Source organism: Brienomyrus brachyistius, chromosome 7, assembly GCF_023856365.1.
Source record: "Brienomyrus brachyistius isolate T26 chromosome 7, BBRACH_0.4, whole genome shotgun sequence".
Classification (NCBI taxonomy): Eukaryota; Metazoa; Chordata; class Actinopteri; order Osteoglossiformes; family Mormyridae; genus Brienomyrus; species Brienomyrus brachyistius.
In genome coordinates this window covers 19,527,318-19,554,762 of record NC_064539.1, presented here as the reverse complement: position 1 = coordinate 19,554,762, position 27,445 = coordinate 19,527,318, and the positions used below count along the sequence as shown (strand labels likewise).

Sequence of the window (27,445 nt, the reverse complement as noted above, 5' to 3'; positions counted from 1 at the left end):
GTAGTATGAGGAAAACGCATTGGGATAAACTTGCTGACTGTTGACTTCTGTTAGATACCAGCTTCTTATTTCCCCTCCTCTTGTTACTTAATAATTGGGTCCAATTTGGGCTGTAAGATCAAGGCAATTAATTTTGAGCAACACACTTATCCCAGTTGATGGTTTAACTACTGAACAGTGGAGCAGCATGCTTTAGTGACGCATTGCTTCCAGCTGTCCCATGGGCAGGCCTGATTCAGCATTTTGAGTTCCCTCTCTCCCATTTTTTTCAAACAAAAAACCAAACTCTGTTTAACAGTAAGCCTGACAGCCGGTATGAAATACTTTCTCATGTCAGTTTTGTGGTTGGGATCCAGTTGCTTTTCCATCCGTAAAGGAATAATGAATTATCCTCTGTACCAGAGAATTCAGAATTGCAGGCTGCCCATTCTTAATCTGTAGCTGAAATGCTTCTTCATCCAACAAGACAATTATCAGAAATACACCAACACAATATATCACAGCGTTTCAAGAACGACAACTTTCAGCATCGAAATCCAGAATAAAATCCCATTGAGTCATGCTTCTACGTTTTAGTTTAATTTGTGGTTGTACACTAGATTTAAGAATGAAGTATTTCTCAGTTTCTCTAATGTAGCATTAAATAGCATTAAATCTGAATGGAATCACATAGCTATAACATCATTCACTTATGTATCCATGCTATGTGGTAACTACATCTCTCCCTGGGGACTGAGAAGTTGTATTGTTTTTTTTCCACAAATGTATAAATAGACTGGGCTTCTCGACAGGTAGTTCAGGTCACTTTGAAGACCTATGACGTTACATTCATGATCAGTGTTACAGGTTTGACTGGCAGTCAAATTGCGGATGTTTGAATTTTCCCTTAAGCAATCCCTTAAGGAGAGGGGTAACTGACCAGGAAAATTCTCTTGCTCAGAAAAAAACTACTGAACTTGCTCAGGTGTTAGAACTTAACGTACAGCTTGCATTATTGCATTTTTGCCTTTTTATTTAAATAGGAGAATTTAAATAAGATTGTGAGGCGTAAACATGCATATCTGAGGAATTATACAAAAAGTGGTGCCTTTGATATTTTAATAAGCATGAATAGTTTATCGCAATGACTTCTCACATTATCTTGACATTTTATAATTTTTTTAATTATTTGTTTTAATTTGGCAAATTGAAGTGGCCAGTCAAATCAAAGGATTTGCAGCATATGCTGCTGAAGTGTTTTTCAATTGCAAGATGGAACTTGAGTACACCAGAAAATGGAGATGTTATCAGCCATGGTCTCCAGTATTTGTTTAGTTTAATTTTTGTTGTCTGTCAAATCAGGCGCACTCATCTCTTACAACAGTTTTAAATATTGGAATAAAGAGCCAACACTTTCACACTGTAAAGCTGGATCCATTTGCTGTCTGTGGCAAACATGGATGCCCTGACTTCTTGGTAATGGTCAAACAAATAGGAAAAAAGGTCTCGAACAGTGGGATTCAGGTGGGAATTAAACACTGTGGGTCCAATATGTTTAATCGCTGGAGAAAAATCTGAGATCATCAAGTTTGATCTTGCTAAGGGACATTAGGAATTGCTGTATGTCTGGGTTATGAACACATGGCTTCCTGCTAGTACAACAGCACACAGATGTGTATCTTGATTCACAGTACAGCTCCCCTGATCTAGAATATTCAATGATGACATTTCAACCTGGGATAAGATCGATGCCGTGCTGGATACTGGAAATGGAAGGGAAGCTGCCGAATCATTTTGAGTCTGTGGACTAGGCTCTATTCCACCAGGTCTGAAGAAGAATATGTTTTTTATATAAAAAGTGTTCTGCCAACTGGCGTTTGCATGGGAATACAATTTGGATATTTTCCAACCAGAAATGGTGAATTACCAGAGACATTCAAAAACAAACTTTATTGTGTCTAATGCAGCTTGTCTCTGTCCTGAGTGAATCTTTCAGGGCACCTGTGGCACCTGAGGACACTGGCTTCTGTGTTCGAGGGAGGCATGAGGTCACAAAGCTGCTGGTTCAGATGGAGATTCTGGATGCATTTTGAAAGCCTGCAGGGAGCTGCTTACTGGTGTTTTTACAGGCATGTCTGAGGAAGGCCACGGTCCCCAGCTGTTTTAAAAGCATTGAAGTGTTTCAGTCCCAAATTTCGGACCCCAATAAAAACTTGTGCCCTTTGCCGTGAAATTTTTTGAAAGACCTATGATGGGTCAGATAAGAGAGATCACACAGTTTGGGTCCCCTTCAGTTTTGTGTGCTGCCATAACTGTCTGCAGAGGATCATTCTATTCTGGTTCGATTGGGTAATTGGCTGCTGTTCATGGATGGTGTGGTCTTGCTTTATTTACGGTTGGATGTTATTGTCTGATGGTATGGCAAATAGCACCTGACAAACATACAGCGATCAGCCATGACTTTAAAACCACTGACGGGTTATCTTGTTACAGTGGCACTTGTGAAGGGTGCCATGACATATTAGGCAAGTCAGCTCTTGAAGCTCAGGGTGACGTTTTGGAAGCTTTAAAAATGGGCGGAAGGATCTGAGCGACTTTGACAAGGGCCAGATGCTGTTGGCTAGATGACCGGATCCAAAACGGCAGGTTTTGTGGGGTGTTCCTGGTATGTAGTGGTCAGCATCTACCAAAAGTGGGCCAAGGTTCGATGTGTGTGGTGAACGATGTTCTACCAGGAAACACTGGGTCTTGGCATTCATGTGGATGTTACTTTGACATGTATCCCCTTCCTAGGGCTGGGCGATATCATACCGATATATCACGCATGTGCAATATTATAGATTGTACTGGTCCTTTCATGTAATCATACTGTTCAATAAAACATCAAAAGAAAACCAATATATATCAAGTAAAGAATAAATTGTATCATTAAACCTTTTGAGTTCATTGTCAGAATTAAGCAAGTACTGTAATTGAAAGGACGTTTAGATAAGTCAGGTGGAACATTACAACACAGCCCTCAGAAGGTCGCATTCTTTGCGGCGTGTTGTATGTTGCGTAACATTGCTACGTGTGATGCAAGTCCGTTGGATGTAAATAAGGACACATTAGAGAACTTTAGAAGGTGTGATGCTGAGCTGCATGTGCCAATGCCAGCAGCAGTGCGGGCAAGGAGGGATCAGCTGGCAGAAGAGCTGAATCGTCTGTAGCCTGGTAAGGAAGCCATATTGTGAGATTCCGAAAAATAACAGCCTTATTGCTGTTTGTTAGAACATTTTAAAACACCTTAGGCTGTGTTTTGTTGGAACAAAGATTCAATGAACATTCCTTTTCATGAACAGTTCTTTTTTGTATTCATCCTTTTCACTCATTTTTGTACAATTTCTCACAAATGCACCACACCAGACTATGAGCTATGAGTGAGTCCGACAGCGATGATGAGTGGTTGTCTCAGAGAGTACATGCAGAATTCATGCAGACTGATTTTTAATTATTATAATTTTTTTTGCAGGACTTTAATGTTGAAAAGGAACCATAAAAAAACTCACCAAGTTGTATTTCCTGTGACTGAGTAACAAGTATCAGTGCAACTTATTGATAGTTTGAGCCCAGCAGACTGTCATGGTCCTTGTGATATGACGATTGCATATTCATGAAATCCCATGTCGATTTAACATTGCACACCATGCAGGCTCGTTGAAGGTGGCGCAGTGGATAATACTGTTGCTGCACACCGCCTCTTGGTCTGTGCAGAGTTTGCATGTTCATCCTGTATGTGTGGGGCTTTTTGGCAAATTCCAGCTTGGCTAATCTACTGCAATGCAAGATGCCGTTTGTACAACAGGTGGCAACACTGTTTTTAAGCACTGGAAATATTAGTGCCACAAACATGCAGAATGTCTGGTTATGGGTATATGTGCAGGCATGTCCTGTTCAGTCGCAGTGTTCCACACTTTCTGAAGTAACCAAACAGACGATGACACTTCTTACTGATGCGAAACATTCAAAACTGAACATTTTGTTTATTTTACCCATGATTTGTTTATATTTCTTGTAAACTGAGTTCAGAAGTGTGTACTTATTGACTACAGGTGATAATCCACACACACACAAAAATGCATTTATTATTATGCCACAAATTGTGCTTCTTGTTGACTTTACTGGTTAAATGGTTGATTAACATTACTGTATACATCACAACAAATTGTGATTATGTCTTGGATCATGATAAGAAAAAGATTTGTGATATGACGTTTCACATTTTAAAAATTTACGGAACACGATAATTATAAGAATAACAAACCCTTAAAGCTACACAGCATTCCCTCTACATTAGGGTTAGTTATAAAAATTGTCTATTTGTAGATGTTATCTTCCCAATCAGCTTTTTCGGCTTCGCACAGCTGCATTGTTAACACTGCCAAAATGTCTTTGCAGTTTCTTTTGAGGGGCATTTCTTTTGCCAGTGTTTATTCCGTGACCTTTGGTTAGCTGCAAATAGCAAACTGTTGGCTTAATAGGTCTACTTCAACATTATTACTTAGCAACAGGGATTTTATAGATCTCTGACCTATCTGGGAAATAAAGGAAATTCTTTACAATCTATCTGCTTCATTTGTTTGCCTCAAGTGAATTTGAGATATTTTCTGCATTTTCTTGGTATTTTATATATTTTGGTTCTGTTAGAAATGCCTTGTCTTCATTTTCTACTCTAAGGATAATTCCACATGGTGAGATGGTACGTAGCAGTACGGAGCAATTTAAGATTGAAGAGAGTAATTAGTAGCTAGAATTACGATTGATTCTGTTGCCAATTTTTCTAAAGTTTGTTATATAACAATCTGCGGAACCCGTGACAAACCTCGTTAAGTGAAATGTTGACTAGAAATTACCACTGGTAATACCTTCCCATCCCTTTTAACCAATATTTTGTCGTCTTGAAATGTTTGTCAGGGAACAATTGCAAAACTGGATCTGCCATCTTGTATCGAACAGAGAAAGACCCAAACAGTCCGTCTGTACATTTCTCTTTAGTGAAAGTAGAATTCAGCCTTAAACATTTTAGGTGCCTCAGGTGAAGGCGTAAAATATTCAGGGTTTGCGTCACTGACGTCCTTTCTGTGTGTGGGAATGTAAGCAGTATTGCCTTTACAACTTATGTTAGTGTTTGTGCTTATTTATGTAGATCATAATGTCTAAGCACTTCGTTTTACACAATGCTTCTGATTTGGAGTGAATGACGGCATAACCTATAAAAGCCAGAGGATATAACTATTTTTTTCTTTTTATACCAGCTGTTGTGTACCCTTTGGTAGTAATCCCAGAGGAAGTGACTTATAATTACCTGTCTGCAGGATAGGATTCCCTTGTTCCTTGATATTATATTTAGTTGTCTTAACTAAACAATGTTATATGTAATTTTGAGGTTTTTATTTTAGAGGTAGGTAAAATTTACAAAGAGTCAATTGAAATCTGAATATACTTTCATGAAAACACTTCATCTTAAGTGCGCATAATAAAACATTGTCAACAGGAAAATAAACCAATAGACAATAGAATTCTGTGTTGCATTTCATACGTTGATACATAATCGTGTTATACCAGTGTTAGGGTTTAATATGCAAAGTACATTTGGTCCCACCCAAGATTTATCCTCCCTGCTATGGTGGATCATTTTTCCACAGCTTGGTTTTCCCATTTAAACTCCTTTCCTTTTAGTTACAGTGCTGCTTACAATGTAGGGAATCTTTTTAATTTTGCCTTTAATTTGACATGGTGATACACTTGAATGTATGTTTTAATATAGTCCTGATTACTTGCAAATGTTCGTTAGAATATATGGTTAAAATTATTTTTAATAGTCACTGTGATTCTTATGTTTTTGGACTAGTAGATGAACTCCCAATAAGAGTTAAACTTATTTAGTTAACCTAAGGATTAACCTCGCGGGCGTAGCGGCCAGAAATCTTACTGGGGGAATTGGCACGCAGAAAAACTCATTGATTTTGCGGACAGGAAATGGGAGTCCAACAAACACAATTTGGACTAGCAGTCCTCTTCGTTCGTATGTCTGAAAGTTCGTAAGTAAAGTAGCGTCTGTACTACTAAAAGCTATATAGCATTAAAAACAATGACATTTATGAAACTGCTCAATTCATTATATTAATTCAGTCAGGACACACCCATAATGTAGCTTATGCTCTTTTTTTTATATAGTGCCCTTACCGACCTGGTCGTCCAAAAGTGCTTAAGAAACTTTGAGTAGCAGCAGCATAAATGGGCCATGAGAGCATCTCTGGTTGTGATGGTTGACATGCGACATGGGGTAGAGCTCCTTATCGGGCGTGATGTCGAGGACTGGGGGTTCAGCTCAGTGGAGTTTTATGGCTGAGAGTCGGCGTGCTTCCCTTTTCACAGCTTGTACAATGAAGAAAGGAACCAGCAGCGGATCAGGGAGCGAGAGCGCCGGAATCAGGAGGTGCAGTCAGAGAAGGAGCTTTACCCAGAGAACACACCTCTCTTTGGGGAGCCCTACAAGGTAAATCCAGGCTCGTCAGCATCATGAAAGGTCTTTGTCCACTTTGTTATCCCCTAATCAGATGGCAAGAGCGAGTGCTTTCCTGCCTAGATCCGTGCTGTCGTCGTTTTTCCTGTTTTATCAAACTCTTCCCTGTTCTTTAAATTTTTTTTTTTTTTTGTGAGCATAACTGCTGCTCATTCCTTGCAGCATGCTATAAGATTTGGCAAACTCAGTTATTTTTTATCAATAAGCTGATCCTTCTCAAAGCTACAGTTTACTTACTTAGGACAAATAGTTCTAATGTCTTTTACATAATTACCAAAAGTAATTTTTTAATGAATAATAATTGTTGTTATTATTATTATTATTATTATTATTAACTATTATTATTATTATTATTATTATTATTATTAAGCACCCAGCAATATTTTTCCTGGTGTTGCATTCGCATGCCATTTTGCTTTGGGGCTTGCTGACTTGTAGCCATATTTGTGTAAGAATCATGAAACTTGCCTCGTAATTGATGACGAATCAAAATGGCTGCATAGAAGTGATGGTTGGGAATTCTTCTATTATCAGATCAAGGATTGTTGCTAAACCTGGTATCTGATTAGTGTCATGGTTGCATGGGCATGTCTACCAGGAATGTTTTTATTTGTAAAAGGAATAAGTCAATACTTCTTTCCCTTTTGCTCATAAATCAGGTTCTGTTTTGTATAATGTCAGAGTCAGATGAACATCTTGTTGTGTATAGAGACCTGTCTGGCTTTAATTAGTCCTTACGGAGCCCTTGTCAAAGAGCCTCCCCAGGGGACTCCCAGATCCCGGAGCCAAAGCACCTCACCCTTTAGCACCTCCAGTCAGAACCTCTAATTGCCGACAGCCTGTTATTAGGGAAATGCAACTAATTAGACTCACTGGAAAATTGGGAGTAGCTTAAAATAGCCTGTGTTTTTACCTTTGTTTTATATGTAGATATGAAATCAACCAGAGAATTGGAGCTTAGTGGAATGCATGTATTTATATTTTTTGTGGTCAACTGAAATGGCTTATTCATCATATATTTACAAACTGACAAATTTTATAAAGCTGTTTCTGAACTTGCATAGCCATTGGCAGTATTTAAATACAAATTATAATGCAAAAATCTGGTTCTCTTGACCGGTAAATGGTTAAAATTGCGACAGTGATGTGCAGAAAAGCAGCTTGCTGGTGATGGAGGTCAGAGATTGACAAAAATAACAGTTCAGTACAGCCGTGGTGCTCAGAATTACACTTGGGTGGTATGAAATTTTACATACTGCCACGTTTCTCATACCACAATATATATATTTTCAAAAGCAAAGCTGTGAATTCATAAAAATTGCTCCTCCATAATAAAATGTGCCGTTTGTCAAACTTTAATATGCCTCCCCCCCACTTGGCTAATTTTATACCCGAGATTTATAAATATTGTGGCATACCCAAAATACTGTGGTATACCCAAAATACTTGGTATACTGCCGCCAAAGCCAATGCACGACTTGTCTTCCCTTGAAGTAATTCTGGAGACAAAATGGGGTCCTGCACATCTGGTGGGACAGGCGAGTACCTAATAAAAAAAAATAAAAAATTTATAAAAAAAAAAATAATCTAAGTTTCCGCTAGTCGACAGACTTTGATTTCAGCTAAATGAATGAAGATGGCTGTCACTTTACTGAAGGTTACAGCAAAAAACTAAAAATTTGTATTGCGTAACTGATGTTAGATATGTTTGAGCAGTAAAATAGCAGGCACTGCTCTTGGCAAAAGTATAGCCTCTATACTGAAATTGCCAATGATTTTTCATGTTTAGCACGTTCTTACCTGGCCAATTGGTCTGCTTAAGTCCTGCGTTATTGGGTCAAACTGCAGTGACCCTCAGTCTTCACCTTCTAGTCCAGTGGATGTTTTTTTTCTTCCTCTTCTTTTGTATTCCGTCTTTCTGTTTGTGCAGTTTACAGTTTGTGTTTCTGCGTCTGTGTTTCAGATGCTTTCAGTTAACTGTTGAAGGGTTTTATTTAGTCAATGTCTTAAATGTCTATGACACAAATTTGCACATCACTGCAAATTTAAGTTACCAGTTTACTTATAGGATACATAAAATCTACAAATAAGATGGTGCTAGTGAATAAAATGCCTGTATCTGATGTTCATTGTACCTTTGTGTTCCCTGCAATTGCATACGTTAGAACCATAACACTTTGGAGGTTGGTTATAATTTATTGACGCGTTTATATAACATTTATATAGTTCTCCCATTGGACTTCTCTAATATTTAAATGCCACTATCTCAGATATATGCCAGCTTCTCATGTTCTAAATTCTTCTTGTTTCCAGACCAACAAAGGAGATGAGCTGTCCAGCCGCATTCAAAGGATGCTTGGTAATTACGAAGACGTGAGGGAACTTGTGGGGAGCGAGTTTCAACTGAATGTATTCAATCCATCAAAAGGCCTTCAGACCCCCGCTTTGTGCAACCCTTCCGGCAGCATGGGCAAAACACAACCTCCCCCAAACCCTCAATGTAGGGTGTCCCAAGCTGAGACACCAAGCAGAAGCGCTTCCAAGCCTCATAAGACACTTTCAGCCCTAGAGTACAGCCAACTTACTTCCAGCTGTAGTTCATTGTCCCAGGTTCCTAGGCAAAGCAGCCCTGACCCCTTTCTCAGTGGGGGGTGGTTGGGGCTCCAAGAATGTGCCACCCTCCCAGCTGCGCTGCCCGCCCTGTCCCCTCCAGCAGAACCCTTGTCCCCTTTGCATTCCAGTGGTACAAGTGATTCTGAGTCACAGGATCCCGATGAAAAGGACTCGCCACCTGCCAACCCTGTGACTGTGAGACAGTGCAGGTATGCCAGCTGTAAGGAAGAGTCCAACCTCGAGACGCAAAAGGACATTCCTTCTCAGCTCAATGAGGCAGCATCACTTCCAACCCAAACCTTCCCTCCACCCTTACCCTCCAAGCCCAATCTTGTCATGCCTCAGAAGCCGACGGCCTACGTCAGACCCATGGATGGACAGGATCAAGTGCCCTTTGAGTCTCCAGATCTCAAGCATTCTCCAGAGGGCTTTCACAGACAGTCTTATGACAACTTGCCCGACTTAAAGACCAACACGAAAGCTGGCTTCCCAAAGTTGAAAATTTCTCCACATTCAGAAGAGGTAGGCATGTTGTTCCTTTACGTTTGAACTGCTTGTGGCAGACTGTAGATGTGTACAGTTTTTGAAAACTGGTCACTGCAGGGCAAATCACCCTTCGATCAATCTTCCATACCACCAGTGGAAGGTCATGGTGTAAGGACAAACCAGTTATTAAATGTGAAATGGGATTTGGATGGGATACCAGTCCATCACAGGGCACAGACACGCACGCACAGACACGCACGCACAGACACGCACGCACAGACACACACACACAGAGGATGAGACTGTAACCCCTTCCTACCGTGAGGCTCTCTCATTCATTATTGAATCCCTGGGCCAGCCTCTGAAATAGGCCTACAGGACAGTCAAAAACATGAATTATGTAGATACTATATAATAATAAGTGTTTTTAATAATGTCATTTTTCTAAATAATGAGTTTACCATTGTTGGTTAAATTATTTTAATTATATTCGCTAAACTGTATATTGACAGCGTTGTTGAGGACGCCCTTATTATAATGTGACTTTGACAACAGGTAGAATTGGTGAAAATGAAACTTTAGCTTATTCAATAGCATTTGTGGAAATCTGTTGTGTATCATAAGATTTCTAATAACTATACTGTTCTGTATCGTACCTTCGCATGAGACTAGGAAAAACCTTACAGAAGATACTAGCCTCCAAAACAGGAATGTAAAAATCGATTAATTCTCTTAACTGTTGTCAGCCCTTTCGACATATGCTGATTCTGATAAATGTGTAACCCTTGAAATATAAGTGGAAATGTTTTGTTTTTTTTTCCTTGAATGACTTTATGGGTTGTAACAATGCAGTATTGCCGTTAAATGTTTTAATCATCAAGCAAAAATATGACAAAATTATACTGCCTCTATGCTTCTTATACTTGGATTAACGATACAGCCTTTTTTTCAGTCCGTTAGACTGGCTATTGGACCCAGTTGTGTTCATTTTGACCTTAAACGTCATGGTTATTTCTGCTGTTTGAGTAGCTTCTCAAAGAAAACAAATACAGTGTTTGTGGTAAGTGTTCATAAGTAATAGGGAAAATGTGGGGACTGCTCATGTCAGCAGTCACACCTATTCATTATTCAGTGAGTGAGCAAAGGCTTTTTTTCCTTCCTCCACCAGGCCCAGCTTAGACATTTACTTCAAACAGTCGTGACCTTTAATTATTACTCTTATAATATTAAATGAATTGGTATAACCCTTATTGGTAAACTCCAGAATTTGTTCATTGTAAAAATGTAGGGTTCCCAAGTTCTGAATGCTTACATTTCTAATATTACTTATTATATATTCTAATATTAAAAACTACTGTATTTAGTCTACGCTATTGTTAGTCTTCCTTTTTATTTTTTATTTTCTTGGCTGATACTTTTATCCAAAGCCATATCCAAAATCACTTAAATATTTTGCATGGTTGAGGATTCATTTTGTGGTTTCTCAGCCTGCTGCTTTTTCTTTGCCATCTGCTTCAATGTTCCCACAAACCCTGTAGTAGATGTTTGTGGGTGTGTGAGTAATATTCATATTATCAATATACTCTCACCCGCACACGTTGCCATAATTATTTTTGATTGCATGCCTTTATGCGTAATGTATGTCTAATCTTCATCATTCTTAACCTTATGCTTCAAGGTATCCCCCGAATACGTATGTGCCTAGAACGGACAGAATGAATGTGAAACACCTGCTTCCGAGACCCAAACCAGTTGTATTAAATTCAGTTTAATGATTTTTATATTTAGCATTAAGCTTGTAAGGTCCCAGTAATGTCAAAAACAGCTGTTAATGTATAAACGGTACCAAACAAAATTTTACAGTACAGTTTTGATTAAAATCAGTTTCTCTCAAAACAGTCACTTGAGACTCTTGAGGCTGTCATGTTTATAACCGTCCATTTTTAGGTCATTTTGGTTTTTAGCATAGTGCCCAAAAAATTTAAGTATTTAAGCAATAACTTAAGCCAGCCTAATGCTGTCTGGTAGCTGTGTCTGTCTGGTAATTCTCATTGCGGGCCCAAGCCCGGCAGCTGCGTGTCAGTGAACGTGCTGCTTATTGTTCAGTCCTGGCACACGTGTAATCCACAGCAGAAGCTCAATAGATGGGCCTTTTCCCTGAGAGCTGCCTGATCCTGCACTGGATTGCTGTACGGTGACTCACGCCCCCATTATCCGTATCTCTGATTTACTGCAGTAGACACCCATGTTAGGAATCTTCACTCTGCATAAATGTTTTTCTTGTAATCTTAGAATCCTACATGCTCATTATATATAGTGGTGATGAAATTACCACCCTTATGTTTGCTTTCTTCCATATCTTAGTGCACAAATAATTAATTTTAATAATTTCCTAGAACCTCTGAAGTACTGTTTTACTAGAGTACTGCAGAGTAGGGCTGAAATTTAACATAGATTTATTTATTTATTTATTTATTTTTAAAGGAAAAAATAATTTGCTATGTTCCTTCAATGGGAAATATATATTAAAGGGTAGTAATTATTTGAGTGACTGTACTAAAAATAAATGTGCACATTTGTTACAGTGTGATCTAAAAGATTCATATGATTTACAGGATCACACATGGTGCAGACGATGCCCTTGAAGTGAATCCCTAAAACCATAATTAGCATCATGACAGTGTTTATGGATTTGGTGGCTATAACTACGTTACCTAAAGTTTAATTACTGCCACCTACTGGCTTGTCAGCTAATTGTAGGCTAATAGTCTGAGGCTCACCTCTGCTGTACAACAGCAGTGCTTTGTGTTGGTTTTTAATGTTTGGTTGTATTTTATTTATAGACCGGTCTTTGTTGAATCGTAGCAGTTATTAGTCAGCCAGTATCTGAATCCATATCCTTTTTTCTGTTTCTGCAATACAGAAGGGATTTAAGAGCTGCATGCTCCTTTTGGTCTTTGCAGTTACACACAAACAGATGTTTGAAATGTGGAAAATGCATAATGTGTGCAGTGTTGCACTAGCTTGGAAAAAAGCTGCTCCAGGTGAATATTCGTGGTGCACTAGCTGTCTTACTCTCCGCTAGGCTTCTAGGCTTTTAGTATTAAATTATTAAAGTTTCCCTTGAACAAGCAGAGTCTTCTAATAGCATTCTTCCTGGCATCTTCTGTGGTCTGCTTCAGCAGGCTGCCTTCAGCAAAACGTCAGGGACGTCATGTCGGTGTGGCAAAGCCGAATGTTATCAGGGTCTCTTCCAATGCAGCCTTCAGCTTGATTGCAAGCTTGACTTTAGGTGAACAGTAATGCGAAGCACATGCTTGGTATTGTCTTTCTTCCTGCCAGTTCTAGTATTCATTTAGGTAATTTTTGTTGTTATTCATCCATCCATCTATTCATTTATTTCTTTTGTCTCAGGTTTGACCGTATCCAGTCTTAATGCATACTGGGCTTCGGCCTTCCTTCTGTACTGGGCTGTGTTTTCTCCCACTCTAGGTTTTATTGTTTCTGTCTGGCCGGTGGTTTTTTATCATTACCATCCAAGAACGCCATGTCTTTCTTTGCCACAACGGATACATTTCCTCTGAAGTATGTTTCTGCATTTATCCTCAATGACTCCTTAAGCTCACATATAGTTTTAATTGTCTCCCCTTTAGACCACAAGTGATGTACACTGTGTTGAAGATATCCTTAGGGTAAGTGTGCTGTATTACCATTCATCGAATTCTAATTATTTACCTAGCTTATTTTTTTTTGTGATAGGTTCTTTGAGTTATTCAAATGAGTTAGTACTTTTGACTTTGAATGGCGCCGACTTGTGTTCTTACACTTTGATTTTAAATTGGTTGTTCCTAGGAAATGACCCACACGTGGCCTCCACCACTTACTGCTATTCACACGCCGAATATGCCTGAACCTCCCAAATTCCCTCTGCCCAAGGTGAGACTGCTTCTCCATTTATCACGACACCCAGCTGGATGGATGGATGGATGGATGGATGGATGAGTCCCTACTTGATTTGTCTTTTACATGTATGCCACACAAAGTTCCATTTCACTTTTCTCAAATCAAATACCATGTGGATGATTTTCATTATTTTTATTATATAAATGTCCCATAATGCATCTGTGATATGTTTATGTTCTTGTTCAGTGTTTTATGCCTGTTCTTGTTCCCATGATATACAGTGTATTATGCAGAAGTGAAAAACATTTTAAACATTTTACGCTTTAACAGGGGTATGGCTCAAAACAAGAAAGTGTGTCAGCAGAGTTGATAATGAAATAGTTGTTTTATTTGTTTTTAATTCAATGCATCACACTTATTTGGTTCCAGTTTCACACCTTTGAATCACATTTGAATACATGCAGAACTTTCAGTGAACTTTTCCTGTTTGCTTTGCAAACTGAGTAACCTCTGTCTTGAAAGATTTCTGTTTTAACCTGATTTTGGCCAAACACTGGACTAATTTCAATAACTTTTTTTCTTTGATATATTCCATCAGGCTGTCACAGTTAGATGTGCAGTGTGCTGAAAAATCCTTCACATCACTTATCCACGATGAGGGCTGAGGAACTTCGATTTAGACAATTTTAACATTCAAACAAGCACATTCACCCACCTATTCAGTATTAGAGAAAGTCTATGGATCATACATCCATTTTGCTACATTTTCCCAAATATATTAATTCTTAAAAGGTAATCCATAACAAAATATTGCTTTGTCCTTGATATTTATATAACATACTGAATGTCCAAGGTACAGCTTGCAAAAGCCATTAAATTATTTCTCTTCCCTGTGCAGGAATCACAAATTGTCAACTGTGGGATTTCAGGACAAAGTGAGTGACACTTGTGTATATAAGGCTTTGTTTTGTAATTAGAGTGCTTTGTGGGGATCCGTGCTGGGAGAGAACTTCTACAAAAGTTTGCTCTGAAGGCAAAGTTTATTGGGTAATACTAGCTGTTCGCCGGCTCTGTCAGCACAGACCTGCTGAAGTAGTGGTGTCAGTTCTTGTTACATTTCAGTGGAGAAGGAAGACGCACCGCCCCACTTGTGGGCTTTTAACATCAAAGGAAATTGTGTTTCAAAGTTAACTGCAGTTGGATGTTAGAGAACCTGACACCCTGTAACCTTCTAGCTCTTGCTAGAAGAAGCAATTGTTTCTTTAAGACACACTGCCTTTAGCTCATTGTCAGCCCAGTTTAACCAGCATACCCTCCCCCCACCTTTCAGAAGATCAGTATGAATCTGCGAAAGTCCTCTGTCATCAGGGATCTTTGTAAGTATAACATTCTTCATTTTTGCAAAACTTGTTTCACTTTTATATAAGTTCTGTCCTCTTCAGATAAAAAACAACATGATAGACCAAAGTAGTCTTGTGGGAAGTGAAAGCACTCATTAGGATTTGAGTGTGGTTTATTGTCCTTATGTAATGTCCATATATCATTTTATGGTATCTTGTAGAGAGATATAAAAATTTTATTAGTTTGTAGCTGATCGTTGCTTTTAACAGTTATGTAGGGCTGCTGGAAGAAGGGAATGGAGTGAACGAACATCCTACTTGCTCACTGTAGATGTTCCTCTCTATACTCATTCATTGATCTTTGATGTTTGCTTGAAGGTGACCTTAGATCAGCCTGGCATTTTTAACCGGGTATGTCTTAATATTGTGTTTCTCAAAACAAGGTATTACAGTACTTCATTCTGTGTGCACTTAGCAAGTCGTAAATTCGCTCTACTTTTCTTAGTTCCAATGCATAATTTTATCCAGTCCCTCAGAATTGTAAAGTGCCAGAAATGAAATGCAGCACCATGGTTTCTTATATCTTTTTTTTTGTAATAGTCTGCATTTGTCTCCGTTTTCTAGTATGTTCTTTGATTCGCTATGCATACCGGATTGAGGCCGGTGGTCATTGTCAAAATATTTAGTTCCCTTATGATATATCAGTGGAAATTTCTGACCTTCCATATCTTTGTGAGGTACAAAATTGAAAGGCAAAAAGACATCGCATTACTTATGTTTTTTTTCACCCTAACGTGGGATAATCTAATTACAAAAAAAATCTAAATCCAGCAAGACCAAAACTTGCCTCAGCACTCATAATGCGATCTGACTGCGAAATGCATCTTAAGCTAGGATGTTGATTTCAGTGTCCTTAACACTGTCCTGTCACACCCAGATCATTCATACAGTATGAAAATATTGCTGCGTAATAAATGCCCACAGAGTTTGTTTTATGTGGCTGCTCTCTGAATTGGCTACCGCTGGTCCCTAGATAACGATTGTATAATCATAAAATAAAACATAAAACAAATTAGTGCGGATGAATACAGTTCCATTTTAATAGGTAAAATTCCACTCAGTAATAAGTAAGTCTTATAGTTCATAATGGTAAGTTATTTTTTAAAAATTCATATATAATACATGCCGTAGACGTTGTTGCCCTGAAGATGTAGCTAACGTAGGCTGCAATAAATTAATTCACCACTGTTCAAAAGTTTGGGGTCACTTAGAAACGTCCTTGTTGTCTATGAAAACATAAATACAATGATTTTCAATAGTAGATATAGCTCAATAAATAGGAAATATTCTTTGACATAGTTGGAAATAATTATTTTTGAAATTAAAATAATTGTGTTCTTTAACTTTGCTTTTGTCAGAGTCCTCCATTTGCAGCAATTAATCTTGTAGACCTTGGCCATTCTAGATGTCAGTTTAAGGTAATCTGACGAGATTTCACCCCGCGCTTCTGGATGCATCTCCCACAAGTTGGATTGGCTTGATGGGCTGCTCTTGCATACCATTTGGTCCAGCTGCTTCCATAACGGCTCTGTAGGGCTGAGATCTGGTGACTGTGTTGTCCACTTCATCAGACACAATACCAGCTGACTGCTACCAAAGCAGCCAGGAAATGGAACTGGAGGTGGAATTTAAATCTCCGTGAAATTCCAATTCAATTCCAATTCTCTTCCCTATAGTTTTTTTTTTTTTTTCCAAGTCCAGTTCCATTTCCTTATTTGGATTGGAATTGATGAATGCATTCAGGAATGGCCCCGACATTGTTTATTAGATATTTTTAATTGGCTACTCATCATTTTATAGCATTATAAAATAAAAACTGACAAACTGAATTAGAAACTGACTTGCATTAAGTTTTTTTGGCTTTCTTTCAGCTGCAGCAGTTATAGTACTTTAATCACTAGGTACAGCCCATAATTTTATTTTATTATTTAATAAAATTTCCAGGGGCACCAAGGGCAGTGTGCTGTTGACACATTCCAGTGGTGGTGAATCCTCCAATTCCACTGATTCTGAAAGCACTTCAGGATCTGAGTCAGACAGTGACAGCAGCGAGAGCGACAAAGAGGAACTTCCCCATCTGAAGCGCAACACCCCATCTGTATCCAAGGTACGGCTCTGTTTGGTTTCATCAGAATCCCCTGATTGCCCTCTTGATATTTTTGGTATTCGAACAACCACATCAGTATCACACTTGTTCTTTGGTTCAGATGAAATGGCAGAGTTGAATGGTCGTGTTTGTCAACGTATCATCATTTTGTCATTTGAATATGCACGTTCCTTTTCGTTACAGGATGATTCATCTGTTGCAAATAAGTGGCAGCTGGACAACTGGTTGGTCAAAGTCAACCAGCAAAATTCAGCCGCAGAGAGCCTGGCTGGTCAATCGCAGCGCTTCAGCCCGGTGATCAGTAAGCAGCAAGAGGAAGATAATTACCAGAATGACTGCATTTCCCAGGCTACTACTGTGCATTCTGAGTACATGAAAAATGATGGCAAGGTGGTGCAGGAGACCTTGGCCTGTGAGCCTAGTCCCCAAAAATCTTCTGTACAAGCTGAAAATCAGCGAAAGACTGTGGGGACTAAGCGTCCATCGAAGGCAAACAAGGCCCCATGTTCTGAGGTCGTCCATGCACAGCTGAGGGCGGAAGTACCTCGGCGTGACAAGAGCAAGGCTCACACAGATGGACGAAAGATCAAAAAGAAGAGCATACCCGAGAAGTCTCAACCTACAACAGATGGCAAGAAGGCCGATAAACACAGCTCGAAAAAAAAGGTGAAACAGTCCATTCCAAAGGCAATTTTAAAACCGGAAGGAAAGATGGAGGTGAAGGCAGACAGACCGCCAAGCCTAGAGCAAACTCTACCGGTGCGTTCAAACGGGCCCAGCTTGGGGAAAGTTCAGAAGGACCGAAAGAAATCCGAGAGCCGTCACCCTCTAGGAGAGGGCGAGCAGGCGCTTCTGCGAAGGGACTCACAGGATTCCCTTTGTTCTCTGATAGTGAAGATTGAGCTCAGTCTGCTCTCTAGGCTCCCCCGACCAGGGACCTATCCTGTCCCTAATTCCCCCAGTGAGCCAGCCAATACTCCTGTGCCCAAAAAGAAAAAGCAGAAGACAAAGAAGAGAGAAGCTGATGGGATTCCTTGCAAAGAATCCAAAAAGAGACCAGTGGGTTGGCTTATGTTGTACTGATCACTAGTCAAGCGTCATAATTTATCACTACATAAAACTGTTACAAACCATATCCCGTCAGATCACATACAAACTCAGTGTAATCCATAGCATGACGAAGCTGGTTGCGGGTCACCTTGCCTAGCTGAGATATCGTATGCACTTAGGCGTAGAATGCTGTCGAGCACTACTGTGCACACAATTTAGTGACATCCCACTGTTTCACGGAACTCCCATTTTCATGGGCCCGTCACATATTCAGCACTAATAGTTTGTGTTGTCTGAGTATTTGAGATAAGCATGTTTTTTTTTATTTTGAGGCTACCAGGAAATGAATCAATCTGCGTTCTTTTGCAGGCAGAAAAGCATGAAGAAGTCATACCAAGAAAGAAACATAAACTTGATGAAGTCGTCAAGCTGCTTTCCTCAGGTCATGCCTCGAATTCAGCCAAGTAAGTAATCAGACTCGCTTTACAACCGTTCCTCTTAGTTTATCATCCTCCCTGACTCTGTAACTCCCTGGTTTTCATATTCGCCATGTGTCTGCATATGAATTAATTAGGAGTTTTATCATAATTGATGTCATAGAGAAGTTCCATTGAGTTTTCTGTTTGGAGTTCAGTTTTTTTTTCCCTGCTACTTTTTAATACTGCTGAATTGTTCTCATTAAAACACTCCATACACCAAAATATGAAAATAAATAAATAAACGTAACTGCCTCCTGTGCGTTACTGCACTTGAACTTAGGCGTATCTCATTGTGAACAGAGTTCCCAAGAGCGCGGAGCAGGAGAAGAAGAAGAAAGTGAAAAAAGGGAAGCCGTCCCTAGTAGAGGCTGCTCCTCAAGACCTGAAAGAAGAGCCAAAGGGCAAGCGGGGAAGTGGTGGCCTGGGCAACGCAGGTGTGCCCCAGGAGAGCAGCCAGCCCCCGGCCAAGCACAAGAAGAAGAAGGAGAAGAACGTAGATGCAGAGCAGAACAAGCACAGCAAGGTGTGTGCTGCGGGCACTCTCCGGGTCTAGCTGCCGAGGATCTCATGCATCTACCATCCACTGTATTGAGAGATCTTGGCACAGAAGCATGTTCCTGGGGCTCTCTGTGTTTTTTCCCCCTTCAAAAGTTAGAGGTAGAGGTGTCTTAAAGAAGGACCAGGTTTCCTTTTGGAAAAGTGAAACTTCAGAGAAGCTGCCCTTTATAGTTCCTTTTACTTCATGTTTTTCCCTACTCATACTCAAGCCGTAAAACTTATTTTTAATCCTGGAAAAACTCCTGTTTCTCTCGTGTTTAAAGGAAGGAAGTAACCTGCTTCTTCATTCATATGTCAGTTTTTACTAGAAGTCTTGGGGGTGGTGTATGCTTACCTCAGCAGCTTGATGTTTTGTTTGATTCTGAGTTCAGTTGAAGCCTTATAAACCCTTATTGTGACGTATTGACACAAACCCTCTTTTGTAATTTGGCAGGGGTGTGCACAATAGGCAAAAAAAAGCATTTTAAATGAGAAAATTTGAGTTTGAAACACTCAATCGATTTGTGTGAGAGGATACCAGCGGCGAGTCAAAACCACCAGATTTATCTACTGAAAATTATCTTCAGAATTTAAATCAATCATTGCAGTCATGTATGCAACACACAGTGAAATTCTTATTCTGTTCAATCCACTGGATGCTGTAGCAGAGTAGATAAGCATATAAAATATGCATATCTGATTTTCAATTAAATCAAGTTCCAAGAGGGACATAAAAAGTTGTATATTAATAATTACATGCTTAGTTATCCTGACATTAGCATGACACTTTTAATATGACTATTAGCATGTGATTGACAGAAAGTCACAGAGAACAGCTTGAGTTGTCCAGTGACGGCCCAGCCAACAAGAACGCCTCCCCCACGTCGGCCCCTACTGAAGTTTCAGGACAGGTAGGACTCGTATGCTTCGTTAAAGTTTCTAATATCACGGCTGCAGCTTAGGATTCAGAACAATGCGGTGTTTGTTTTAGCTGCCTGATTCTGTTGGCTTGTGGTTATGGGGTCTCTGATTTCCTCTCCGTTGCAGGCAGTACCCTGTCGAGTATCACATGAAGGAAGCGAAGAAACTAAAGCACAAAGCGGACGCTACGGTATGTTACCTCGCTGGGAGGAGTGCCCCCCCCCCGGTGGTGAGCAGCCTGGAAAACCATGTGAAACTCAGTGTTCTTTGTCACCCTCCCCCGCCTCACCATTAAGATGGACAAGGTTGGAAAGGCTTTCAACTATTTGGATGCGGCCATGTCCTTTGTTGAAAGTGCAATTGCCATGGAAACGGACCCCCAGACCCCGAAGTCTGCATATACCATGTTCTCAGAGACTGTGGACTTGATCAGGTAGGAAGTCAACTCTTTCAGCCTTGAGATTTTCCTTCTGCTTTCAGACTAAGGCAAAACGCCATCTCGGTCATGCTGTACTGGATCATATCTATGCACGTGAAATCTTCCCAAGAAGGAAGCTGAAGTTCAGTTGCATCATTGAAAAGGCAAAAAAAAACAAATTATCATGCTGTTGGAATTTACTGGTGTAGACACAGAAGTGAGCAAGAAGTGAGTTGTGTGCGCTTTACTGTTTACAAGGCGCCTTGATCATTCTATGATGAGACCTGAAAAGCAGGTGTCTGTATAATGTGTAACCAGTGGTGAGGAAATCCATAGTTAGTCCATATCAGAGGCAAGGTGAGAAATCTCACTTACAGGGGCTCCTGAAGTGGATTGGCAGGGAGGACATCCTAGAAGCTTCTTATCCGTCATCGCTTCTGTATAAACAGATGCAGGGCAGGTTTGCGCGCAGAGATCCGCTATATTTGGTTCAGTACCCGGCCACAATCCCACATGCTAGGGACTCTGCTCTCTAACTTCCCATGAATCCATGTGTCCCTATGTTACCTCTGCATGATATGCTCCCCTCTTCCTCTGTGCCTTAAACCACACTGGGGGATTAAGTGGGGGGCCTTTTCAGGACGTCCAAGATGTATGTGGCGCTTAGGCTTTTGATCTGTACAATGAAAACAAAACAAGTGCCACACAAATGCCATCAGTTCTATTGAGGTTTTCTGCAATTACTACATTTGGTTGTACTTAAGGCCACGTTTTTAGCAGTTTATAAACACATGCATAATGTATTTAAAGGGATTCATAAAGCATTAACATGGCTGTAAATATTTCTAAAAAGGCATAACACATTATAGCCATATTATCATGCAGTATGACTGCCTTATGAAACTCTCATCTATAATGCACTATAGATACCTTCATTATGCAGTACAAAGCAGTATCCTTAATACTTATGCCGACCACTATAATGCATTATGAAGGTATCTATAGTGCATTATAGATGAGACCTTCATAAAGCATTCATAATGCATAATACACATGGCTATAATGTGATATGCCTTATATATATTTATAGCATTTTGATAAATATTTATAGTTTATATTGCTTTATGACTGCATGTGTTTATAAATCACTTGCAGGCATGTTTTTAGTCAAGTGTTGTCCTACATTTCTGGCTAAAACTTTTTTTTTTCGCCAACAAAATGTGTATAACTGACATTTGGTAGTATGGGTCGACTCTAAACTCTAGTCATATTAAATTTGTTTTGTATCATTCTCTGTTTTTATATTATTTAGTATGAAAAACAAATTCACAATGGGGAAAATGTTTTTTTTTTTTTTTTTTTTTTTTTTTTTTGCAGATTTATACTAAAGCTGAGGAGCTGTCTAGATCCAGCTGGCCCTGCCTCAGAGAGAGACTTTACAGTTTTATGGTGCGTATCAGTACAAAAAATTAACATTGTAGGCTAATACACACAATTTTTGTTAGACAGCATTACAGTTTGCAGTGGTGTTCACGTTCTGTGAATTAATACTTGAAGCACATAAATTGTTCGACCTGGAAGACCAAGTTAGAAGCCAGTAATGTTGTCTGTACCCTCAGTTTGCGATGTCAGTCGCTTCTGCAGATGGCGATGTTTCGGCACAAGCGGGACACGGCACTCAAATATTCAAGAACTCTTACAGAACATTTTAAGGTTTGTTCATGCCCCACATAATGTACTGCTTAGTAATGTAATGATGTATTTAAAAATGGGGACACTTACAGAGTGTATGCATGTAGATTGTCCCATGAAAGGGTAGTAGAGGTATTAATGACACAAAGCTAGTCAGTAGCTCCTCGTAATTTAATTTCCCTTAGTCACGTTAAGAGTTCACTGCTTTCCTCCGAGTTTGTTTGCCTCCTTTCGCGTAACACATAACAAATGACTTCAAATTTGAGTCGGTCATTATTGAATAATGATCACCTAATTTGGAAAACATTGAACATGATTGAATTTAAACAATTTTGTGTTATCTGTATACGCTTTTTTTGACAGTTATGTGCTAATGTTTTGAGTTAGCAGGTATATTCATGGACTACATGATGAAATGCTTATTTTAAAGGCTCTTGGGAAAACACAAACGTAAGGGAATGCCACAAAATACAATTTGAAATGCAACACTACTGCTTATAGTCTAGTATAAGAGGAGAAAAATCAAAAGTACAAAAAATCTCATGTGGAGTTTGAACCATGGGGTAGTATTATAGTTGTATTGTTGTCAACTGCAGAGTTGTTCTTTCGATTGTAGTACTATGTTGTTCATCTGAAATGGATGACAAATGCGTGGCTAAAGTAGTCACTTGTACATATTTTTATGAATCGTAATTAATAGAAAGACATTTTAGCACTCATGTTGCAGACGGTAGGTAAAGCCTAAAGTGTGTCCGACATTGTTGATGGTACGCTGTTTCAGATCTGTGGTAACGATCGGCAGACTGACCTCGGTGCTTTACACTGATGTGAGGATGTAGCTGGAGCATGTGCAGTCAGACATGCTAAAGAAGCAGCCTCGATATTTTAGCCTGACTGATTCTTGGTACGTGAGAAAGATTAACTAGGTTTTTTTTCTCTGTACCTGCAGGGTTCTTCAAAATTTGCAAAAGCCCCCTCGCCCTGTGTCTCCAAGTAAGTGCATTTCCCTTTGCCATGATGAATGCTCAGCCTGTATTTCATATGCTCCTCTGATATTGAGAATTTCCACTTTCTCCTCCTACATACCTCCACCGTTGTGTGTATTAGCCTACAATGTTAATGCATACTGAACCTCCACCAGTTTTCCTCCAATCCACTCTGCTTCTCAATCTCTGTTGCTTTTTCTTGGTCCTCCCACCTTTTCTCTCTTTTTTTTTTTTCTTCTACCAGAAGTATGGGCACCCCTTCAATGTCACCAACCCCATCTCCAGGCAGTTCAGGGAATTTCAGTTCTCCTGGCTCTATTGCCATTCCCCCGGTCGTCCAGCAGGTGGCAGCATCCTATGTTAACATCACAGCCCACTTTCTCAATGCCCATGACACCTGGGAGCAGGCTGAGGCCCTGGCAAAGAGAGGCAGTGGTAAGCCTTTGCTTTTGTATATCTGTTATATGGAATTGATGTTTTATTTCTTACTCGGACTCTTACCACTAGATGGCGCTATAAATCAGCCGTGGCAGTGGTTCTCAAACCTGATATATATTTTCCTGTCATGTCCCTCTTTGGAAGCAGTTGACATTTTAATTGCCCCTCCCCTCATGTATCGTACAGACCCTTGACCTATATGACTTTAGCTAAGAAGAGTCCTGTAACTTATTGACACATTTTCTGACTATTTAGCACTTTTGTCAATGCTGGTAAACAGCTGGTCTCCCACACTGTTTGACACTGACGACCTGAGGATTTCCTTCTTCCCTTGTCAGGCTTGCTGGAGGACCTGGATGCTGCCCTGGGTCCGCTGACCCTGACCTCCAGCATGAGCCTGCTGGTGCATCACACCCGGCAGGGTCTGCACTGGCTCAGGCTCAGTACCAGCTAATACATCAGCCTCTCTCGCCACCCCCAGCTTACCACTTAAAGTAGTGAGTTCCATCTGGACCACTTCAGGAACACAGTAATTCTGATACTTGTGCCGCCCCCCCCCCCCCCCCCCCCCCCCCCCCGCCCCCCAGCATTTTTTCGCTATAATCTCCCTGCACGATGAATGTTGTGTTGGGACCCTCTGTAACTACCAAAGAGCCTCATTTGAAGTCTTAAGCAAATCTCTGCTCTTGAAATCACACCTGTTATTGAAAAACAACCACGGGTGATAAATGTACGTGGTCTTCAGCTAAGTCCAGTTCTTTAGATATACTTCTGTTATTAGAGGGATAAATGTAGGAGCTGGAGGTTCTTGGATATCCCACCCCCCCCTCCTAAAAAAACAGGATAAACATACCCAATGCAGAAGCTACTTAGATATGCTGTCTTGTAGCGTATGCCGAAGTGGGGAACGCTGGTTGCGATAAGGGGTGGGAGGCTTTCTTCCCCACATTCAAGCTTTTTTGGGTGCCAATATTTTCCTGCGTTATTGCCAGGCTCTGAGGATTTATTTGGTGTTTATTTATTCTTGTTTATTATAATCGCTATTAATATATTTTTTCATGAGATGATCGATTTTTGATAAACTGGAGATTATATTAAAATGCTTAAACCCAGCAAAACCGTTCTTGAATTTTGCCCTCCATTCAGGTGGTTTTTAGTAATGAATGTATGACGAAATGGGGGGGGGGGATGTGGAATATGCTACCATTAAATCCAAAAGAATTATGAATCTGGAAATTATGTATCATTAATTGGATAAAAGTCCGATAATCAAAGAGAAGTCAAGGTAAAGACTTTTGTTATGGTATTTTTAATTGCTGTGTTTAATTTATGCCAAACCAGATTATGGAGAATTTATCCAATGGAATAATGGAGTGTTTTGATTTTCCTTGAGACAGAGTGATCAGGAAAAGCTAAGTCCATGGAGTTGTCAGCATTTATATTATAGATACGGAGGTAGTCGGATGTGGTGAGTGTGTACCTTGCTCATCCACTTGGGAAAGATGTTTTTTTTTTTTTTTTTATCAAGTGATTGATCAAAAAGTGAACTGCAATAAAGTAGAAATTGCACACCATTCGTTCGAGTGACCATGAAGTCCTTGTCTTGACGTAAATATTCCTACCTCAGTGATAATAGAATGCCAGATATTAGATATAAATGGGAGTGATTTGTATGTGATGCCAACTTCTGATGGTAGGATAGTGACACTTGGTTCTTGATTGTTTAGGAACCGTAGTTTTATCACAGATGTCTTGCTGTTTTTCCTTTTTCTTTTTGGTAGTGAACATTTATTTAGGTAAATGAATGAGTGCCTTGGGTTAAAATCTGGATGGACTGTATATATCAATGAGCCAGAATTGCTCCTTTAAAAGATCTACCCTGTGAAAAGCATTAGGTAGTGCTTGAAAACTAGAAGTCTAAGGGATGTTTTGGAAAGTTTCAGCCAGACTGCATGTTTAGTTATGATTATGGAGCTTTTTCGTGGTGTTTTCATGATATTTCCATGGTGAGCAAGATATACTTGTGCCTGCTGTCCTTTTCTAGCTGTATATCCTATGTGCAAGTCCACCAGATTGTGGATGCTATTACTAAGCATGACATCTCACAAAAAGCATTACTGGAACACAGCACTACTAAAATCATCGTGGTAGTCCTTTTATTTAAAGTGAAATTGCCAATTGCATCCTAAATACATTTTAGAACAAGTTGTCTGTATTTGAAATTTGCTGTGCTGTGTAGCTCTTAACTGAGTGAGACTTCGGAGGTGTTGATAGTTAAATGATGCTGGTTAATCGTGTTGGCATAACTGACCACTTTGCTTTCGAGTGTCATTCCTCTCTCACAGCTGTGTCCGTTTGCACACACTCGCTTTGATATGTGGTGATATCTGCATTTTATTTTGTGCTGAATTGTTTGTCGAGCAGTTAAGATGATTTCAAAGGTCCAAAATTCTGACCGTTTGCTGAACATTAACAGGTTTGTTACCAATTCGTGTTTACGTGCTGTCAAGTGACACGACTTTACTATTATAAAGCATCCATTGCTGGAATTCTTATGCAATTTGCAGCGGTTTTATTGCCCCTAGTATTCAGAGGTGGAGATTCCAGGTCCAGAAAGTAAAAATCCAGGCCAAGATTCTGTTATAACCAACCAGTTGAGTATAAAGAGTCAGAGTCACAGTGTACTCAACTGGTTTGTGGAAACAAAATCTTGGTCTAGATTTTTACTTTTAGAACCTGAAATGTCCACCTCTGTGTGTTTTTGTATAGAAAGCGCCCATATTATCTCAATTAGTTTCAATACTATGTTGAAGTTAACTTTAATATTTCAAAGAAGCTTGTACAGAGGATCCAGCAAGTACGATTATTTCTGTTGTTTCTGCGACATAATTTAATGAAGACTGCCTTATAGTCCTTTTTTAAATGTATTTAATTTTAATTGTATCTGATCAGTTGTGTTGTTTTAAGAAATATTGAGCCCTCGATGGCTTATTGAAAATGATCTTCCCAAGAAAATACATTGTTACTTAGCTGCAATGATGCGCAGAAGGGGATTCTGGATATCAGTACTTTGGTATGTAGTATGGAGGAGGACAGTGGTACTGTGGCATGCTGGTTGGTCAGTTTTATTGACTTATTTCAGATTTACTATTTCTTTTAAATTCTGAACTTGTAGAATGACAAGGCAGAGTATTTCCCTGCTTCATTAGCTGTATGCAGAATGGCAACTCGGCAAGTGAAGTAAATGGCTAAAGATGTACCCTGTTTGGTACTTGGTAGTATTCTGTATTTGTATTAAAATATTTTTTGTACTCTGTTACATGCTGTTTCAGGGTTTTTGAGGAGGATAACGTACTATATAAAATGTGATCTTTAAAATGCTGTTTTTCATATTTCTTCTATGCAAATTCCTTTTTAGATATTTTGAAATCATGTAGTCCTCTGTTTAGTTGTGCAGAATTGTAGTTTTCTGAACTTTGTGAACATGTAAATAGTTTGAACTGGATTGTATAAGAATTTCTAAGGAAAGACTGGTTGACATTGAGATTTCTTTTTAGGCTCAGTCACACTCCTCCACAAATGACTGTGGGCAAAAATTGGTGACTGATAATTTGCCATGTAATATATACTCAAAGAAGCAATAAAATTAAGATGACATATGCCACCCTGTGAATTTGTAAAATTACTTTTTGTACTCAAATTTAAAATTGTGTATCATTGTCAAAACATATTTGCAACACATAGTTTAAAATAATCACCATTTTGGATAATTCCGACATGCTTGAGGATTCTTCTGAAATCTGTCAAAGAAGGTGTCAAGTTTACAAGATGGAAAATCTTTAATGGTTTTTCCATTACAATTAACCAATGT

General features: G+C 39.4%; 1 protein-coding gene across 2 annotated transcripts in view; it reads left to right on the top strand.

Moving 5' to 3' along the window:
• The window catches only part of aff1 (AF4/FMR2 family, member 1), a 31,426-nt gene extending 4,188 nt beyond the window's left edge, over nucleotides 1–27,238 (top strand). Inside the window, exons 2-19 of one of the 2 annotated variants that reach the window (XM_049020061.1) lie at nucleotides 6,397–6,517; nucleotides 8,858–9,679; nucleotides 13,297–13,335; nucleotides 13,496–13,579; nucleotides 14,445–14,481; nucleotides 14,877–14,922; nucleotides 16,891–17,053; nucleotides 17,237–17,719; nucleotides 18,473–18,567; nucleotides 18,883–19,105; nucleotides 19,939–20,030; nucleotides 20,167–20,230; nucleotides 20,337–20,473; nucleotides 21,836–21,907; nucleotides 22,078–22,171; nucleotides 23,100–23,143; nucleotides 23,381–23,571; nucleotides 23,913–27,238. In XM_049020061.1, coding sequence (XP_048876018.1) covers nucleotides 6,397–6,517; nucleotides 8,858–9,679; nucleotides 13,297–13,335; nucleotides 13,496–13,579; nucleotides 14,445–14,481; nucleotides 14,877–14,922; nucleotides 16,891–17,053; nucleotides 17,237–17,719; nucleotides 18,473–18,567; nucleotides 18,883–19,105; nucleotides 19,939–20,030; nucleotides 20,167–20,230; nucleotides 20,337–20,473; nucleotides 21,836–21,907; nucleotides 22,078–22,171; nucleotides 23,100–23,143; nucleotides 23,381–23,571; nucleotides 23,913–24,028 — 2,923 coding nt within the window. In that variant the 3' untranslated portion in view covers nucleotides 24,029–27,238. Of the gene's footprint in view, nucleotides 1–6,396; nucleotides 6,518–8,857; nucleotides 9,680–13,296; nucleotides 13,336–13,495; nucleotides 13,580–14,444; nucleotides 14,482–14,876; nucleotides 14,923–16,890; nucleotides 17,054–17,236; nucleotides 18,113–18,472; nucleotides 18,568–18,882; nucleotides 19,106–19,938; nucleotides 20,031–20,166; nucleotides 20,231–20,336; nucleotides 20,474–21,835; nucleotides 21,908–22,077; nucleotides 22,172–23,099; nucleotides 23,144–23,380; nucleotides 23,572–23,912 lie in introns of both variants that reach the window. The other variant, XM_049020060.1, reaches the window with a different exon arrangement.
• The last annotated feature ends 207 nt before the right edge of the window (nucleotides 27,239–27,445 follow it).